We start from the raw sequence: 18,123 nt of genomic DNA, 5'->3' as shown, positions 1-18,123 counted from the left end.
GTATTTTGTCTGCATGTACGTCTGTGCACCAAGGGTGTGCCTGGTACCCATAGAGGCCAGGAAACTGTCAGATCCCCTGGTAAGGTAGTTAACAGGTGGTTATGACTTGCCTTGTGGGTGCTGGGAATTGAACCCAGATCTTCTGGAAGCATAGTCAGTGCTCTTAAACCAACCACTGAGCCATCTCTCCAGCCCAGAGTAGTTTTGTTTGTTTGTTTGTTTGTTTTTGTTTTTTTAAAGGCAGGTGATGGGATTCACTGGACAAACCTGTCAATCTTTTAAGTACTTAACTCTTGAGTTCACCCAGTGTCCTGTAAAACAGCCCTGTGGGGCTGGAGAGATGGCTCAGGGGTTGGGAGCACTGACTGCTCTTCCAGAGATCCTGAGTTCAATTCCCAGCAACCACATGGTGGCTCACAGCCATCTGTAATGGGATCCGATGCCCTCTTCTGGTGTGTCTGAAAAGAGCAACAGTGTATTCACATACATAAAATTAAAAAAAAAAAAAAAGTTACAACAGCCCTGTGAGCAGTGCGAGCGTCACTTTTCACATGTGAGTAGTAAAGACGAAGGTCAGATAAAATGCTTTATTCTCAGTCATCCAGATGCAGAAAATAACGAAGAGCTAGACTGGAACCAGAGGCCCTCTGTAGGTCCAGTGCCTCTACACTGATCGCCTACCTGCCTTTTCTGCTCATACTCATTGTTCTTTGAATATTGGCAAGGCAGAATTCCAAGAGTGTGGAGAAAGATGGATATCTAGGGTCTTGAAGATTTGGCTGTCTGAGTTTCCAGGGAGACCCAAGCCAAGAGACAGAATGATATAAGGGGGAAGGCGTGTGGCTTTTTCATAGGTCATATGTAAGAAGGAGCTGCCTAATTCAGCATAGTCCTGCCGTGCAGCAAGGAAGTGGCTTTCACACGTGCCACTTGGGGTCCTGCTCTCGTTTCTGTTCTAAACGCTGGACAATAATCAGGCTCCTGTTTAGTTATGAGTCTCTTGGTCTCCTCCTGCTCCCCATGCCCACACCCTGAGAATATCTCTGCAGTTACTGTGTACTGAGGTGTCTATGCCAGCTGGAGAACTTACAGGGTGGAAGGTGAGGGCGTCTCATCCTCCCTGTACTGTCCTTGTGGCTCACTCTTTACTTGTTACTCATTGGCACAGGAGGAAGGGGAGGACGGCACATTTGTTATCAGCAGGCGAATACACAACCCGCTGGAGCACTCTGAACTGCCTGGGAAGCAGGGACTGCCAGAGCCTGAGCGAGTTTGGACTGAGGAGCGGCTACACCCAGCAAGGCCTTACGCTGAGGAAGACTGAGCCAGCTAGGTGAAGTCTGCTGCTTCTTTTCTCCTCCTGCTTCTCAGCTCCTCCCCAATCCTGGCCTGTGAAGGACCCAAGGCCAGTTAACCAGGCTAGACACAAAGGCCTTGGCTGGGAGACTGTAGAGAGCCAGGCTATGGCTCAGGTAAATTTTGCCAGTTGTCCAGATAGGATCAGAGACTACAAACCAGTCACTCAGGCCCAACTTTCCCTGATGCATGAGTAGTCCTATCTCCTGTCTCTGTCCCCAAGGTAGCATGGACCATTCTTTGACCCCCCCAAATGGGAAGTTACAGAAACCCACTACCATATAGAGGTAACCAAAAGCTCTCGCCTCTGCTCCATGGTGAGTAGTTTGTATATCAAAGCCCAGTCCCTTTGGCTCTGTGTTTGATGCCGTGATTTGTCTCCTCACCACATCCAGTTGGCTTTTTGTTTGCCCTAAGAGACACCTCCCACCCCCACCAAGAACACATTAAGAATTATCAGCCATCATTTCCATCCTAAGAGGCTTACATTCCTTTGTCTTTGAGTTCTTGAGAATTTGGAAACAGGAAAAAAAGGTCTGGTCTGCTGCCCCTAAGTAATTATGGGACCATCCTTATGTTGAAGCTTCCCCGACCTGACTTTTGGATAACCAGTTTCTTGGGGGCAGAGCAGGGTACCGAATAGAATGACATCATCCTCTGATGCCAGCTTTCAGCTCACCTTCCAAAGGCACCAGAAACAGACAGATCTTATACTTCTCACTTCCTGGACACCAACATTACTGCTGGCATCACCTTTGCTCTCTCTGGGGGCTGGAAACTTCAACTGACTTCATCATTCTCCTCTTGGGAAAATCCCTATACTGAGCCGATGGACCCAGCAAATGGGAAAGCAAACAAGAATTCCTTTAGTCACTCCACAAGCAATAGCTCCATGAAAGGCATGGACTGACTGCTCCCTCCCTTTGCTCCTCCATCCCCGTGGAGGAGGCCTTGCACTTTACCATGCTGACTGCTGATGCAAAAGCAAGCCCTCGGTATCTACGAGTAGACCATTTTAGAGATTTCATTGGAGGAAAGCCAATACCTGCCTGTTGAGGGCCTCAGATTTATGCAGTTCAAAGTGCATTAAGCCTTTAGGAAGGCAGATGAATAAATTTTTTATCTCCTTATACCGACCACACGGGGAAGTTAAGAACTGTTTGTCACTGAATTTTCTGAAGCATCATTTTCAGTTTGAAGGGATCCTCCTTGGCTACCATTGTGAAGTAGATGTCATTGCCTTACCATTAGACTAGGAATTTATTTGGAAGGCCACTTTCCCATCCCTCCTGGCTGTGTCACTCTGTGACCTTTGGCAAATCTTCTTAGAGCCTCAGTTTTCCCTATCTTTAAAATGAGTTCTTTTAAAATGAGTTTCTTTCTTTTTATCTTTAAAATTGGTTCATTTGTTGCGTGCATGTTGTGCCCATGTGTCACCTGCAGGGTACATGGTGGGGGTTGAACATAGGACCTGGTATGCTAAGCAAGTGTTCTGCCACTGCTGCTTCCCTGCTCAAAATGAGGTCTCATTTGGAGTGGATGACCTCGAAGGCCTTAACTTTGGTGTTCTACACTTGTTTCACCCATCAGCGTGAGCTGACTTTTGGTTTTGGAAGGTGATGTCCACATGAGTCTGGGGAACATCTTTCTTTCTGCCTTCAGTTGTCTTCTGGGTCTTCTTTCTCTTTTCCTCATGTTTCTGTCATGGGGATGAGTCTGTAAGGCCTGTTTTCAGTATGAGGTAAAGGGATTGGATTGGGTGGTCTCAGGTTTATGTGTCACTTGCCCAGTGCCACATGTCCTGGCTTTCAAGCTAGGTGCTTTTTATAACGTAAGTCTGTTTGATTCCTGTTCCCGTGCCTTTCCTGTGAATTTCCTGGCCACAGGAGAGACACAGGACATCCTCAGGAGGACTGAGTAGTCTCCCTTCACCCTTCTTTCTTAGCACACACACACACTGGCACTTATCTGCCCTTGTCTGCATCAGACTCAGCCATCCTGCCAGGGTATGGGGAGATGTGCCATGTTTTGTTTGCTCCCCCCATCCCCCAAGGGACAGGAATGACTAGCACTTCTGTTTTTATGGAGTTTTGCTAACCTGAGGGCACTGCCTTGTGTCTTGCCTCCACATCCCAACTTGATATACAACTAAGAGTGTTTTCAAGATCTCTTCCTGCTGCTGCTTTTGGGTCACTGGCCAGAAACTCCTTAATTCAAGGCTGCAAACTCTCACTTGCAGTGCCACCTCCACTCCCCACCCCTGAACCAGTTGGCAGCCCCGAGAGTTAAAAGGAAACAGACCCCTGTGGTGGTCCACGAAGAGTATAGGAAATTAAGTCTGTGGCTCTTCTCTACTGATAAAAAACGGGGCATCAAGCCCTGCCTCAAAAGATCTCGCCAATAATTTTTGTCTTTGGGTGTTGAGCCCTGGATTCTGGTGCTGTAGCTCCTGGTGCCAAAGTCTGGATCTTTCCACATTTTAGCAGCACCAACACCTGCTGCCAGTTGAAAGGGTCTGTGGAAAAGAGACAGCTGTGGGCTGCCATCTTGAAAATCTGAGTGCAATAGCATTTGATTGTAACAATTATTTCAGGATATTTTGTTTCTTTAATCTGCACACTTTGTAGTCCTGCCATAAAGTAGATTTTATTTTTAAATGCCTTCAGCATTGCAAACGTTTATACTAAGCAAATGGAGGCTAGAGGGTTCAAGTTCCCCTGGGCTCCATATGGATGGCTAGACTGGCTCTGATTCCAAGGTTGGAAGGCACATCACTTCTGCAGACACCAAGATGTAACCTTTGGGCCCAAGCCAGAAGCTGCAGGAAGCCTCCAAATAGAAGGGAGACTGGTAGTCAAATCATTGTTTAATCAAGCCAAATATTCCCTTAATCCCCATCAAAAGACCCACTTTTATGACAGTACTTCTTCTCTACAGATGGCTAAGTTGGGCCAGCAGGTCATGTGTCTTAAGAGTTCTGAGTACAGGAAGGAACCTGGTCCTGGATATACTTGGCTGGAGGATGAAGAGCTGGCTAAATGCAAGGAAGTACTATCTTCTACCTGCTGCTGTCACCAGCTGCTCTGGTATTGAAATAATTAGAAAAGGCTGCAGGGCGGCAGGCAAGGAAGCTGTGCCAACTCTGTGTGGCAGTAAAACAGTTCAGATGAGTTGAAGGGATTTGTGAGAGGCCAAGGCTACAGGCCAGCTTACACACCAGCCATCCCTCTCATGTGGCAGGGGCCAGTGCCTAGAGCAATAGTGGATCTCTTGTCCTGGGCTGTGTTAGTTGTTAAAGTTAATGGGTCAGTAAAGGAACAGGGACACAGAGGCTAGCCCCTGGCTGCCTTTGTTAGCATGGGTTTCTATTCTGACAAAGACTGCTTTGTAAGAGCTGCTTTTTAGGGATTATCTTTTAAACACCCTGAATGGGGAACAGGGTTCTCCTTAACCACCTCAACCAGAGTCATAGGAAAGAGGTCCTATTTTCCTGCTGCTTCACAGCTCAGAACATGTATTGAACGGAATGTATTTTTAAGAGAATAAAGTCTATTTTTTGTATTTTAAAGATTGAGAGGGCTAGAAAGATAGACAGCCTTTAAATAAACTTACGCATGATAGGTCCTTTGCTGGGGCCTTAGCTGTTGGTCTACACCTACCTGCCCAGGCAGGTGGCTCTGGCTTCACCTCTGCTCTGCCCCTTGGAGTCTAGGTGCAGCAGCTTCTACATTCCTGCTCCAAGCAAGGGACCAGAGAGGCCAGAACCTGCCTCTGGAAAGCAGGGCACAGCCACAGGCAGTGGCTCAGGGCTCCTTGGGTGCATGTGTATAGTTGAAGCTGCCTGTCTGCATGTATCCTTTGGCTGTAATGCTCTCTGTTGGCTCTGCAGCACAATATTGTAACCAATAAAGCTCCCTTGTTTCTATATGCTCCTTTGAGTCAGTGATGCCAATTTTGTCAATATCATTTCTAGAAACAGCTGTTATCTCTGAATTGGTACTGCTAGTGCGGCATTTCACAAATTTAGGCAAAATACAGAGTTAAAACTAGCAGGTAACTCTTTGCTCTATTTTCTTTTTACGTTTGTCTGTTGTTTCTCTATGCCTTTAACCCCAACATAATCTTGAGTTTCATGACAGCCAGGTCTAAATAGTGAGACCTTGTCTTAAAAGCATTTGCCATTTATTGCACCAGACACACTAGTGAGCTCCCCTCAGTGGGTGCCTCAAGCACTTTCCATGGCAGCAGTCATCGGCCTGCTGCCACCAATACCATTTCTCTACTGCTGCCACTCAGGGACAACTAGCAGAAAAGCCCTCACTCATTTCCATCATCTTACCAAACCCTAGTATAATGTTCCTCAATTCAGCTTCATTTAGAGCTAGGTACAGTGGTGTACACCAATAATCCCTGTAGATGTTGAGTTCAAGGCCATCCTGAGTGTGTGTGTATGTATGTATGTATACCTTACATAGCAGTGAAGACTTCACAGATATTATATATTGAGTTTGGAGATGGGGAGATTACATTTAGGGTGTAGGTGTTATTAAAGTAGCCTTAGTAGAGGAAGCAGTTCAATTACAAGGTGCTCTATGGCAACACAGGATCACCAGTACATGAGAAGTGCAAAAAAAAATTGCCATGGAACTTTTCATTTAATAGATTGCCATTAAGAACTATAATGGGGCTGGAGAGATGGCTCCATGGTTAAGAGCAGTTGCAGCTCTTAAGAGAGAACCCAGGTTTGGTTCATAGCACCCAAATGAAGGCTCATGGGCACCAGACGTGTGGTATATATACATACATGTACGCAAACACAAAACAAAAACCTTAAAAAAAAGGAGAAGCTGGAAGTGTAACTCAGTAGTAAGAGCCCTCCCTGAGACCTGATCAAACCCTTTTATCTTTTACATGCCGCTGCCTTCCTCACAGAGACAAGGAGAAAGCAGATAAGCTATGGTCAGAGGTAGGATTTTGCATTTCCAAGGGAGCAACAGTTATATATTGTGGATATACAACTTTAATCCAAAAGATCAAACTAATTTTATGTGAAGCTAATGAGACAGCCCAATGGTTAAAAAATACGCTGTTCTTGCAGAGGACTTAAGTTTGGTTCTCAACACCTACACTTAAGTGTGCATACCAACACAGACACACAGAGAACTAAAAATAAATTTTCATATAAAATTATTTTAAAGTTTTATTCTCAAAATATATTAAAAAAAAAAACAAAAACAAACAAACAAACACCAATAGACTAAGGTTATCTCACACCACTTGCTTCTCACTCAATCTTTATGGAGCTGGACTTCCAAATCAACAGGTAAGTTCCTCTCTTCTGTGCTGTCAGCCAAAGGAGCCAGCCTCTGCTGTCAGACTAGGAGTCCCAGCAGCTGATGACATGGAGTTCCTCAGTAGGATCTAGTATTGCTAGAAGAGCTTGCTTACATGACAGATGACATACATGTCCATTGGACCTCTTTTATAAAAACCATCTGTCTCACATACTTGGGGACTGCTGTGCAGGGACACCCGGTGTGGCTTGACGAGGCAAAGTATACATGGCTCCCAAAAACTGGTCAGCAATTCTTCCTGCTTCTCGAAGCCCACTCAGCAGAGCACCATGGACTGTAGCTGGGTAGTTCCGGATTGTATGTTCTCCAGCAAAGAAGAGTCTTGGGATTGGCTAGTGGGGATACAGGTGGGGGGAATCAGCAAGTTGCAAACATAGCTTCATTGTGTTTGAACTGCAAAACTCCTGTTGAAAGTCTCTCTTGATCAGTTTATTGATGCTCAATATTCTAGTTTTATTTCATTTAGTAACTGCTGGCTAAGATTGGCAAGGCATCCTAAACTCTGAACCACAAGGGGGGAGAGCCTTTTAGGCATAGGAATATGTTTGACTTTCTGGTTCAGAGCAGTTACCAAGACTTGGGGTTGTGATACTGAAAAATACTCTAAACAAGGTCTACCATAGTCTACATAAGAGCAGGTCCTAAAACCTGCAAAGTTCTAGTAACTCAGACCTTTGCAGCCCTATAAGCTGCCATAAAATTAGGTACAACTAAAATAGGGCTTTAAAAAAGTTTGTATGCCTAGGGTGATCGAAGAGAATGCCAGATCCCCTAAAGCTGTAGTTCCAAGAGACTGCAAACCATCCATTGTAGGTGCTGGGGAAAGCAGCTACTTTTAAATGCTTAGCTGTTTTTCTAATCTCCAAATAGGACTTTTTAAAAGGGGGAAAAACTGAGCAAGAAAAATTACTGACTTGTATGTACTCTAGACTCTTCCATTTCTAATCCAGGTTACATTTACAACACCCATATATGAAAAATAGTACTTTATTCCAAAAGTATCTAAGGATAGAGTGACTACAAGTCTGCAATAGTCAGATTATCATTTCTGCTCTGAGCTTCTGGTCTTTCCCCAAATAGGTTCAGACACAGATTCCTAGTTTCTCACCTGTGGGGCACCTGGAATTGAGGGGCCAGGAGTGATTGGCTGAGCCATTAAATCATAGTCATTTCCAGAAGATCCTGCAGCCACATAAGAGTAGGAGCCCCGGGCCCAGGGATCAGCACGCCAACGAGACACCACAGTTTCCTTGGGCTACATAAAGGGAGAAATGTGAGTTAGTCATTACTGATACCAGGACAAATCAGCCATCTCTGAAAACTAGGTAAGACCTTATGTGAGAAGAACCATGTTGCTTGCTTACTCTTATATCTCATTGGGGGCTAAAAGTACTGCAGTTAGCCTGAAAAATAAGCTACCATGAAATTCTCTTAAGACTTCCCAATGTACTCAGTGAGTTAAGCTACTTGTGATGTGACCCTACAGACAAAAGAGAATCAAAGGGTCATGTTCTAGAGTGTTCTGACTAGTTTCACACAATAAAATTCACGTCCACTCAGCATGTAGCTTCATCCTGCCATGGAACGTCCTGATCAAGAACTTAAGCTGCAGACTGCAACTAAGCCAAAGACTACTTCAGCTGTAAGCTGGATCCCTGCTTGTCCACTCACTCCCATACCTGTGGTACTGCACTGCTGCCAAAAATCCCTTTGAGAATGGCCAGGCACCGGCCGACAATCACATCATCACTAATGTTCTCCATAATGCCAGCAGCTTCTCCTGCTACCAGGGCCAGTAGTATTGGAGCTGAGGAAACAGAACAATTCCAGGATTTTCTTAAAGAGAACAAAGTCAACAAGCCACATACATAAAGATGGAAACTACTGTTTTCAACTCTGTCCCTAGAAACTGACCGATGGGCTTTCACCACTTATGACTTCTTCTTATATAGAACTTTCAGTCCTGACCACTTAAGGTGGCTCCATGGCAATGGCAAACAACGTCCCCTTTACTAGTTCAGACCCATCATAACTACTACCACCTGCAGTCATTCACTTGGTGAGTATATAATGCATGACAACCCGAGGGCTACTTAGTTCCCGTGGGTGTGAAAGATACAAACTATACTACAGTTAATAGGTAAATAACCATATGGGCACAGGATCATGATACAAGACATAGTAAAGAATAAAATACAGGGATTTAATTCAGATTCTAGGCAACAGGAATTTATGTCCTAAATATATACATTCAGCCCAAGCTGTGAAGGCCAAGCAAAGCAGGCCATACAGTGAAAAGAGAATATACACACAGAAGCTCTGAACAACAAAGTAACCAGGATTTGAAAACAGTTCCAAGTTCTTAGAGCTGGGAGGGTGGATAGATAGGGAAGAAGGGAAGGGCCTCAGTAAATCCTTGGTAAGAAATCTGGTTTTCCCATTAGTAATGAACAAGGATACTGGTAACTATTTTAGCAACTGTTTCAGGAGATGACAATGGCCTGGACAAAGACATGGGTGGTGGTGGGTAAGGAATACTTAAGGGGTGTGGGAGATATTCCATTATACTGGCACTGACAGGACCAAATGGCCTGGATGTAACTAGGGAAAAAGCATGGTGCCCCTCAGTATATGAATGCCTCTTCACCAGAGATTGAGTGACAGGTCAGAAATGTGTCTGTGCTGCTAAGCAGTGGCCTACAACTGCTGCACAGGAAACACCTGTTCTTCACTTTCTTGGAAGAGGGAATTAAATATACTTATTTAGCTCTGGTTAATCAACTGATTATAAAATAAAGTAATAGGATGGAGGCAGGAACAGAAACATTTTAAGGAAGTGATCTGCGTCATGGGCAAACGATCTAAGTCTCAGAATGAGAAAATGTATGTTTCTTCATGTTTACATGCTTTCTTCAAAACACTTTGAAGTGCTTTTTTAGGATTTGTTTATTAAGTTAATAGAAAACATTAAGGATATCTATATGAGAAAACTTCCAATATTTCGAATTCTCTGTTTCTGTAAGAGTATAAAAAATTAAAATAGCAAACAGTTACCTTTATATAGGTTCCAGAAGAGGAAGAGCTCGCCTCTGCTAGCAGTTGTACTGCCAACATGCCCGAACAAATTGACACTTGGATCCCAGAACACACGGTCAAAACATAACACCACCTAGGACAGGAAGGGAGCAAATCAGCTGGCCTCAGAGCAGCTGCTTTCAGTAAGATCACTGTCCCATTTCAGGTCATACTTAAGACTAAGCAACACCACTCCTAATCTACTTTTTATGTAAAGAGAATCCCAAGGAGGCTTGGGGTTACAAAAAAGGGTAAGTGTGCTTGAATATTATATAATACAACCAGGCACTGCCAGGCCTCAGGCCTGGAATCAGACAGCTGAGGGAATGAGCAAGCATGGCTACATGCAGAGCACACTCTTCACCGATGCCACCCGACAGCAAACACCAGGCTAGCGACGGGAGAGGAGAGCACAGCACCTTGTTAAGGTTGCCAAATCCCATCCTTTGGACTGCAGATGTTTTCCACTCAGGAAGAGGTGGCACAAACTGAACAGCTGGTGGCTGCTGCTTCAACACTCCCAAAGGAAGGGTACAGAGAACTGCATCACACTTATAAATAAAGGTTTGACTTGTAGAGCGTGTGTTCACAGCAATCACTTCACATCCTAGAGAAAGTGGGAAAACTTTAATGGTAACAAGGAGAGCACCAATGAGCAAACTGAGTATGGCGACCAACAGGTCCAACATGTTATTTCCTTCATTTTTCAGACAAGAAAACAGAAGAGGTGAACCTAAGGTTGCCAGGCTTTAAACCCTCACGCTCGATATACGCAGGGATATACTGGACTGCTCATTAGGGATGGCAACTTTCTTTAAAAAAAGGAATACAGATTAACAAGAGTAAAACCAGAATAACCTCCGTAAGACTGAGCACCAACAAGCAGCTGGCTCATGAGCCCTAGATTGTTTTTAACCCATACAGCTAAGTACGTGTGTGTGTGTGTGTGTGTGTGTGTGTGTGTGTGTGTGTGTTTCACATATATATGTAGTTATATGAGTGCTCATGCATATGTGCATACAAAAGATATGCATATATCTTTTTTGATCAATTCACTGTAACTATAATTAGATTTTTTTGAGAATATGGCACATAAGTATAATAACTAACCTATACCCACTTTCACTTTGCCATCTGATTGCAAAAGGTTATCTAGGAAGTTTACACTCATGAACCATGCAACCGAGTTACCAAAAATAAAGGTTAAAATTAGTCCTGTTTCAGGGAAGGTGCTTTACCCTCCTATAGAGCAGGCACCTACCTGAGGCTGTGTAGCGAACCTGTCGCACTGCTGTGTTCAGTTTAATGTCCAAGCCTTCAGCTAAAGCCACAGGCACACATGAGTAGCCATTCCTTACTGTCAAGTGGCTGCCAGTAAACTCAAAGTCATCATCCTAACAAGGTGAAAGTAAAAAAGGCCTGTTACTACACTTTAAAAATATAATTTATACTATGCCATTTGCACTGAGTTCTATAAGATAGTGTTAAAGAGCACAAGCTTGTACACATCAATTTTTAAAATTTTTGTATTTTATGTGTATGGGTATTTTCTTGCATGTTTCTTATGTGCTATATATCTAGGCAATGTCTGTAGAAGCCAGAAGAGGGTACTGGATACTCTGGGACCAGAATGAACAACTGCCATTCTGGTGCTAGCATTCAAACCCAGATCCTCTGCAAGAGTAGCCAATGTTCTTAACTGCTGACCTACCTCTCCAGCCCCAAACATTATTTTAAGACCACAAACAGTTACTTGGTATTCAAAAGTTTAACTAACCAAGAGAAAACACACTGGCTGATCTTGTTCCTGCTCTCCAGAGAGAAGTTTCTTTTGTCCCTAGATAGCTATCAGCACAGACCTATATAGACCATCCATCCACAGGGGGTGGGACGGGGACACAGATGACCAGAAAGCACAAAAGTAATCCATTTACCTCCTTGCAACATTATAGATGTGCAAGACATCAGATTCCCTGTCATAATTACATTAATCCACTTTTAGTCCTTAACTTGACAGACTAAAGTTGAAGATTTCCAAAACTAGTTGGTCAAGTTAGATGAAGGCAGCCCAGAGGCATAAAGAAGTTCTGGACATCCAGAGTTATCAAGCCAAGGCCTGACCTGGAAGCTAAGAGTATCCCAATGGTCTAGAAACTCAGGGGTGGGGAGTTATAATCTTTAGTAACTAGATGTTAAATCTAGCAGTAAAGATCTGTAAGCTCAGATGCAAATGACAATTTTTCAGAATGTAAACGTACAGATAGAGCTAGAGGGTTAACAGTGGTAGAGCATGTGCATGCACATGAGGACCCAGGGTCAAGTGTAGAGCCAGTAACAAAAAGGACAAATCAAAGACTAGAAAATATTGTAAAATATGTATCTGACAAGTGCTCTTCCAATTTAAAAAGAAGACCCAAAGCAGCTGATAAACACATGAAGATACTGTTCTGACAGTTACCAGAATGGTAAACTCTCCAGGTCTGTCTGACACTGAGTATCTCTGAGGATGTGAGAAACATGGACTGTCACTGACTTAAAGGAGGAAGATACCTGGTATGCAGTTTGGAAGTTTGTTACATGATTAAAAACAGGGCTAGAGGTCTAAGTACAGTGCAGTGGCAGACATGAACCTGATGCCTAGTACCACCAAAGCTAGGAGATATTTTGCATAAGATCTTAGCAATTCCATTCCTACTTTGAAGCAGTGGGGGAGTGGTCAGAGATGGCCTCACTGTGTGGCTCTGCTGTCCTGGAACTCATGTCTACCAGGCTGGCTGATCTATCTGCCTCTGCCTCAGTGCACGTGCTAGGATTAAAGGCGTGCCCCGCCATGCTCTGCTCCACTCAATATTTAATCTGATAGAAATAATGTTCAGAGCAACTTTACTGATATTACAACACACAATACACACACCCATCAGTGCACCAGTGATAAATTAACAACCTATGTTTATCTCTACAACAGAGCTGTAAAAAGGGATAAACTTCCTCATGGTAAGTGAAGTCATTCACAAAGACAACTCACAATAAAACTACAAGACAAGCTGAAGCAGGATTGGGCAGAGCAATTAGTTACAAAGGGGCAGAACAAAACTCAGGATAATGTAAATGTTCTGCATCTTTTAGGTTTTTTTTAAGAGACAAAGCCCTCACTATGTAGGCCACACTAACCTTGAATTCATTAACTTTTTTTTCTGTCCTAGCCTCAAAGCACTAGGCTGACAGTGTACCGTGACACCAGGGTGAAATGTTCTACATTCTTCTTGTGGAGGTAGCTCATTATGAAGCAAGCTTGGCAAACCATCAAACTGATTGCTTAAGATGCATAGATTTCACTGTAAGCAAAGGTCATCCCCTCCTGAAGCTGTCTACAACAACACAGACAGACACACTAACAGTCCTAAGTATGTTCAACTCAACAGTGAAGAAATCCTACCTGATCCCAATGTTTAAGAGAGAGGGTAGAGAGAGGTGTGGCATTGGCAAATTCAAGATTTGCAAAATGCCAGTCAAGTATCTGTCTGTCTCTTGATGAGAGATATACATCACTGAAAAAAAAAATCAGGAAGCACAGGGTTAACAAAACATAAAAGACATCACTGCCCATCTCAATGAGCTCCATGGCTGGTCTCAGCCAGTCTGGACTTTAAGCTGGGGTGGGGATGGTGTCTTCTATCTAAATCATAGACAGGCTCTCACCTCTGCTACTCAACTACGCTGTCCCTGATATCTAGAGAGCAATGTCAAGCTCGGCCTAGCAAATTACTGTGGGGTCATCTTTGTCTGAAAAAAATTCCTCATATTAAGTCTTCATACATCACAGAAGTGTAAACTTGTCTCAAATCCACAGGCTTTACTCCAAGGACAGACAGCATCTGTCTACAAGAAAACAGGGCAGATGCATGTGGAGTCTTTTATCAGCATGCAGTCACTGCCTGACCCCAATGGAAATAACAACAGTTCTGCCGCCCCCACCCCACCCCAAATCTTTCAAGTATAAAGCAACAGTACTTTTAAATCACACTCAAAGACAATTTCCACCTATGATAACTTCATCTCCATACAGGGCTAGTGGAGACGGGCTAACTGTAGACACTGAGAATACCCTTCACTAGCATTTAGAGTAGACTACAAACCTGACAAGCCCCATGTTCACACCCACTTCCCATTCATCAGAGAATTCAATATGCTCATAAAACAAAAGGCTCACTGTTTTATTATCTTCCTAACTGAACTCAAGGAGAGCAAATCTGAAATCCTTAATGTCTGAGTTTCTTTCCTTACCTTGGGGGATTGGCTTCCAATTCTTGAAGTTTTTCTTCTAGCTTTCCTTGTGTTTCAGCTAATTCATCATATTCCTGACAGAAATTATAAAAAAATAAAGGAATGTGGTTTAATCTTAAATAGTCAGATACTGACCTAGCTTATATGTAACACACTTCCTGCTCAGATCATGCTTATTGAGTATGATTCAATTTAAGGCTGTGTTTTTTTTAATCCTGAAACAAGTTATGTATATGGGATAAGATAGGGCGGGCGGGCAGCCGGGGTGGGGTGGGGTGGGGGTGGGGGACCAGCAGTGTGCTCCAAACAAGGATATAGAGCAAGCAGCTACCATGCTCTCAGCACCTCTTGTGGCCTTGGGATGGGACTCCTTGGAAACTTCAGTCAAGCTTCACCAGGGCTCTCCAAGCTATGTATGACTAATACCATGCTGCAGACAAGGTGACTATGGAGGTCAACGTGTTAGGGACACCAAGTGAGTTACTTAAACCACAGTCTGACTTCAAACCACATCCATTACCATTCTCAACTGCCAGGATAAGAACATTCTCACACAATACTGAATGTTCATGGCTCTTAAGGCACCAAGCCCTTTTCTCATAGCAGACACTTGCCATCTCGGTGGCTCGGCTTGGGCTTCCCATCTTACACGACTTTTTGGGGCAGGACGGCACTGACCTTGCAGAGGGCGGTCAGGTCCCGGTGCTTGCTCTTCACTAGGAACTCGGCTGTAATATCTCTGGGCGGCTTCACTTCCGAAGCTTCTTTGTATTGCTGATGGAGCTCTTTAATTTTCTCCTTCAAATTTACCATCTAAGACGGAAAATACTAGATAGCAATGTAATTCATTCCCAAATAACACATGCCCTTGACGATGGCTCTCCCTGTACACTCTTGTGAAAGATCCTTGGAAATTCTGAATACCTGCTCTCTATCATGCCATTGGGGGGGTGGGGGGAGCAGAGTTTAACAGAGGTTTCCACAACACTATCAGGTAACTAAGATGGATTCTTGTCTTCCAAAACAATAGAGAGGAAAATGAATATTCCACTTTAAAAACATATGTGAAACAACCTACCACCAATTTACATTTATTTTGGGAAAGCGCTATCACCGTTTTGCTTTTGAGACGAGGTCTCACTATGTAGCCCAGATCCTAACCTCAGGATCCCTCTTGCTTTAGCCTCCCGGGTGTTGGAATCTCACGGGTTCACCACCATGCCCAGCTTTGTTCCTTTTATTAAACATGTAAAAGGTCAGATCACCACAAAAGGAACCTTATGTGACCATTCCTAATGTTAGCTTTTCAGTTATCAATAGGGCATTGAAACCTGGCCCACAGATGGCAACCAACTGGCAATGCTCTAGCCACTCCCTAATCGTTGCCAGAGTCCACAAAGAGACAGGCTGGAGCTCCTAGTGCAACAGGAAGCCTAACTAGAGTGAGGCTCCTCCTCCAGCTGAGGAACCATTTCTCCCTAAGCTGATGTCTTTTGCAGCTGATAGTATAAAAAGGAAAATACAACTATATTTGAATCATCTAGGACCTGAAACTCGGTGGTGGCAGAGTCCTCAGTTAGGGACAGAGGTGGAAATGTTGGTATCTAGAGATAATTATGGCCACAAATGGGCTGGCTTGGTCACTGTCTTCAATACGTAACAGCCCACTACAGCTCATCCTGCTCTAACACCAGAGCTCAGCAGAGGTACTGTACCAACCGCTTACTAACCAACAGTTAGTAAGGATAGGGCGACCCAGGCAGGCCACTCCAGACACGGAGGTGAAACTTCATTTCTAAGTTAGAGGAATCCCCTTATTTTAGTTTTTTTTTTTTTTTTTTTTTTTTGGGGGGGGGGGGAGAAGAAGGCCATGGAAACAGTGAGTGCAGAGGTCTACCTTATTAAGAAGCTCTTTCAACTCCTCCTGAGTTTTCACTATCTTCTTCCAGTGTTCAATCTGCTCATCTTTGACATGCTTTTCTTGTAGCCTGTAAGAGACAACACATATATATGTGGCCCAGCTGCAGAACCAGCTCTATAGAACAAAATTAGGACCCAGCCAAAACTCCAAGGGCCAAAGCCCAATGAATGACTAATATTCAGACAAGGAAGTTAGCTCGTTATATATTTGTTACCTAGCCTACACAATAAATAAAATAACACACATTAAAGTGGTACATTTTAGAACTAGTACATTTTAGAAAGTAGCCTTGGGGATTCTATTTTTTAAAATGTGTTACTTTGAAATTCATCTTTAAAAAAAAATTATTTAGTTTTATTTTGAGTGTTCGCCTGTCTTGTCTATGCACTGGATGCATGCAGTTTCTTCAGAGGGAGGGGGCAGGGGAGTATCAGTACTACACTGACAGATGGCTGAGTGGTTGCAGGAGCGCTAGGAACTAAACCCAGGCCCTCAGGAAGAGCAGCCAGTACTCTTCTTTAACCATGGAGCCATCTCTCCAGCCCTGACTTTGGAACTTAAAAATTTCACGTGAAAATACGCAAAATTTAGCTCAAATAAGACATAAACAGCAATTTGTAAATGGAATTCAGTATGCAATAAACACTTTCAAAGTACTTACTGAATGACAACCTCCAATGCCTGGCCAAGGGATACAGGTTTATTATTGAGGACGTTGAAGTCTAACTGATGACTAAGGTAAGAGGTGGCTTCTAGCAACCGGTTAAATTCTTGTTCTACCATTTCATCTTTCTCTTTTGGAACCTGCAAATATGAAGTATAGCAGAGTTGGTCCTTATAAGACTAAAGAAGCAATCATCCATGAACACACAAAAATGTTCTATAGTTTAGAGGCCAAAATATGCATTTCAAAGGAAAACCTTTGAGGACAATGATTTGACTTTTTCTATGAAGTGGTAAGTCCATTTAGATGAGATATGAAATGTTTCAGGTCTGAAATATTTCCTTCTCTCCCACTTGTTCCCTCAAAGCTAGGACTCTGGGACTACAGTAAGAGCCATAAGACCTGCGTTGGCACTAGCTGAAGTTACACAAATCAAAAGCTACACTGAACTAAGCTGTATTGACATGCAAAGGACACACTAGGAAAGTCCCAGAGAACAAAAACTATGGTCACACACCTCAAGGCCTTAAAGAATTAAGAGCAAAATGGGAAAAGAAGAAGCTCAAGGATGAAAGAATTTCAAAGGACAGTAGAAAATACAGAAGTAAAATTCATGGTGCTGACAATAACACATCATAACCACACTTTTACACAGTAATTAATAATGGAGTCTCAGCTTCAGAATTCAATGTCAAAGGTCTTAGACTATGAATAATTCAGTTACCAGAAGGTCTGATGCCTTGCTGTGGCAGAGGAAGGGAACATACTGCAAAGCAGTCCTCTAGCTGACCTACAGACTCTACTGACAGCATTAGTTCATTAATACCATTCCTCGGCTACATCTTAGTTTGGTCCCAATGTAAACTATGTGCAACCCCACTGCTGGATTCACGGCAACAGTGAGAGACAACAAAGCATGTCTGAGATAAACATCTTTTGCCAGGGCTGGGTACTGTGTAAGAAATGAGATTTAAAATATAGACTTTACTTTGTAATCAACCTAAAATAGGGAACAAGGAAACAAAGCACTAAAATAGGCTCTAGTAGATACCAAGCCTGAAGTGTTTGGTAGGATGTGACTTCTGACAAGATCACTACAGTAAGAGGCTACCTCTCAATGGAAACCCTTCAATTTTATACTTGCAAGCACTCAACTATACCATCCCATGAGATGGGCAACTCTTATGGCAAAGACAGATGACCTTTCAAAATAGGGTGACTTTTTCTGAAAGAGAAGGGGAAGAGTGCCAAAGCAGCTCTGCTTTGGATCTGTGAACACAACAGAAACAAGTGACAGTCGTGCTTAATGTCTCAAGGAGAGAGGCAGCTCTCAGAGAATTAGCTAATCCCAGCCTAAAGGAAATCTAAACTCCCAATAATCTCATTTGTGTAGAAAAACTAGAGAGAAAACCAGGCTTCAGATGCTTGGTGCCGTTTGTGCATTACTGTGGTCTCGGGAGCTGGTGACC

At 43.4% G+C, this 18,123-nt stretch overlaps 2 protein-coding genes across 7 annotated transcripts in view; one reads left to right on the top strand and one right to left on the bottom strand.

Annotated features, from left to right (window-relative positions):
* Positions 1 to 5,283, top strand: part of Luzp1 (leucine zipper protein 1) — an 89,013-nt gene extending 83,730 nt beyond the window's left edge. For all 5 annotated transcript variants that reach the window (XM_076933950.1, XM_034502279.2, XM_076933949.1 and 2 more), the window contains one exon: positions 1,169 to 5,283. In XM_076933950.1, the coding sequence (XP_076790065.1) occupies positions 1,169 to 1,324 (156 nt within the window). In that variant the 3' untranslated portion in view covers positions 1,325 to 5,283. The remainder of the gene's footprint in view (positions 1 to 1,168) is intronic.
* Positions 5,284 to 6,526: 1,243 nt separating this feature from the next.
* The window catches only part of Kdm1a (lysine demethylase 1A), a 56,832-nt gene continuing 45,235 nt past the window's right edge, over positions 6,527 to 18,123 (bottom strand). For both annotated transcript variants that reach the window (XM_034502650.2, XM_034502652.2), the window contains 11 exons: positions 16,652 to 16,794; positions 15,967 to 16,057; positions 14,748 to 14,882; positions 14,070 to 14,143; positions 13,222 to 13,333; positions 11,047 to 11,179; positions 10,205 to 10,392; positions 9,765 to 9,879; positions 8,390 to 8,517; positions 7,819 to 7,965; positions 6,527 to 7,042 (listed from right to left, as the gene is read on the bottom strand). In XM_034502650.2, the coding sequence (XP_034358541.1) occupies positions 6,857 to 7,042; positions 7,819 to 7,965; positions 8,390 to 8,517; positions 9,765 to 9,879; positions 10,205 to 10,392; positions 11,047 to 11,179; positions 13,222 to 13,333; positions 14,070 to 14,143; positions 14,748 to 14,882; positions 15,967 to 16,057; positions 16,652 to 16,794 (1,452 nt within the window). In that variant the 3' untranslated portion in view covers positions 6,527 to 6,856. The remainder of the gene's footprint in view (positions 7,043 to 7,818; positions 7,966 to 8,389; positions 8,518 to 9,764; positions 9,880 to 10,204; positions 10,393 to 11,046; positions 11,180 to 13,221; positions 13,334 to 14,069; positions 14,144 to 14,747; positions 14,883 to 15,966; positions 16,058 to 16,651; positions 16,795 to 18,123) is intronic.

This window comes from Arvicanthis niloticus, chromosome 5 (genome assembly GCF_011762505.2).
Source record: "Arvicanthis niloticus isolate mArvNil1 chromosome 5, mArvNil1.pat.X, whole genome shotgun sequence".
Taxonomy (NCBI): Eukaryota; Metazoa; Chordata; class Mammalia; order Rodentia; family Muridae; genus Arvicanthis; species Arvicanthis niloticus.
This window is presented reverse-complemented; position numbering and strand designations above follow the sequence as displayed.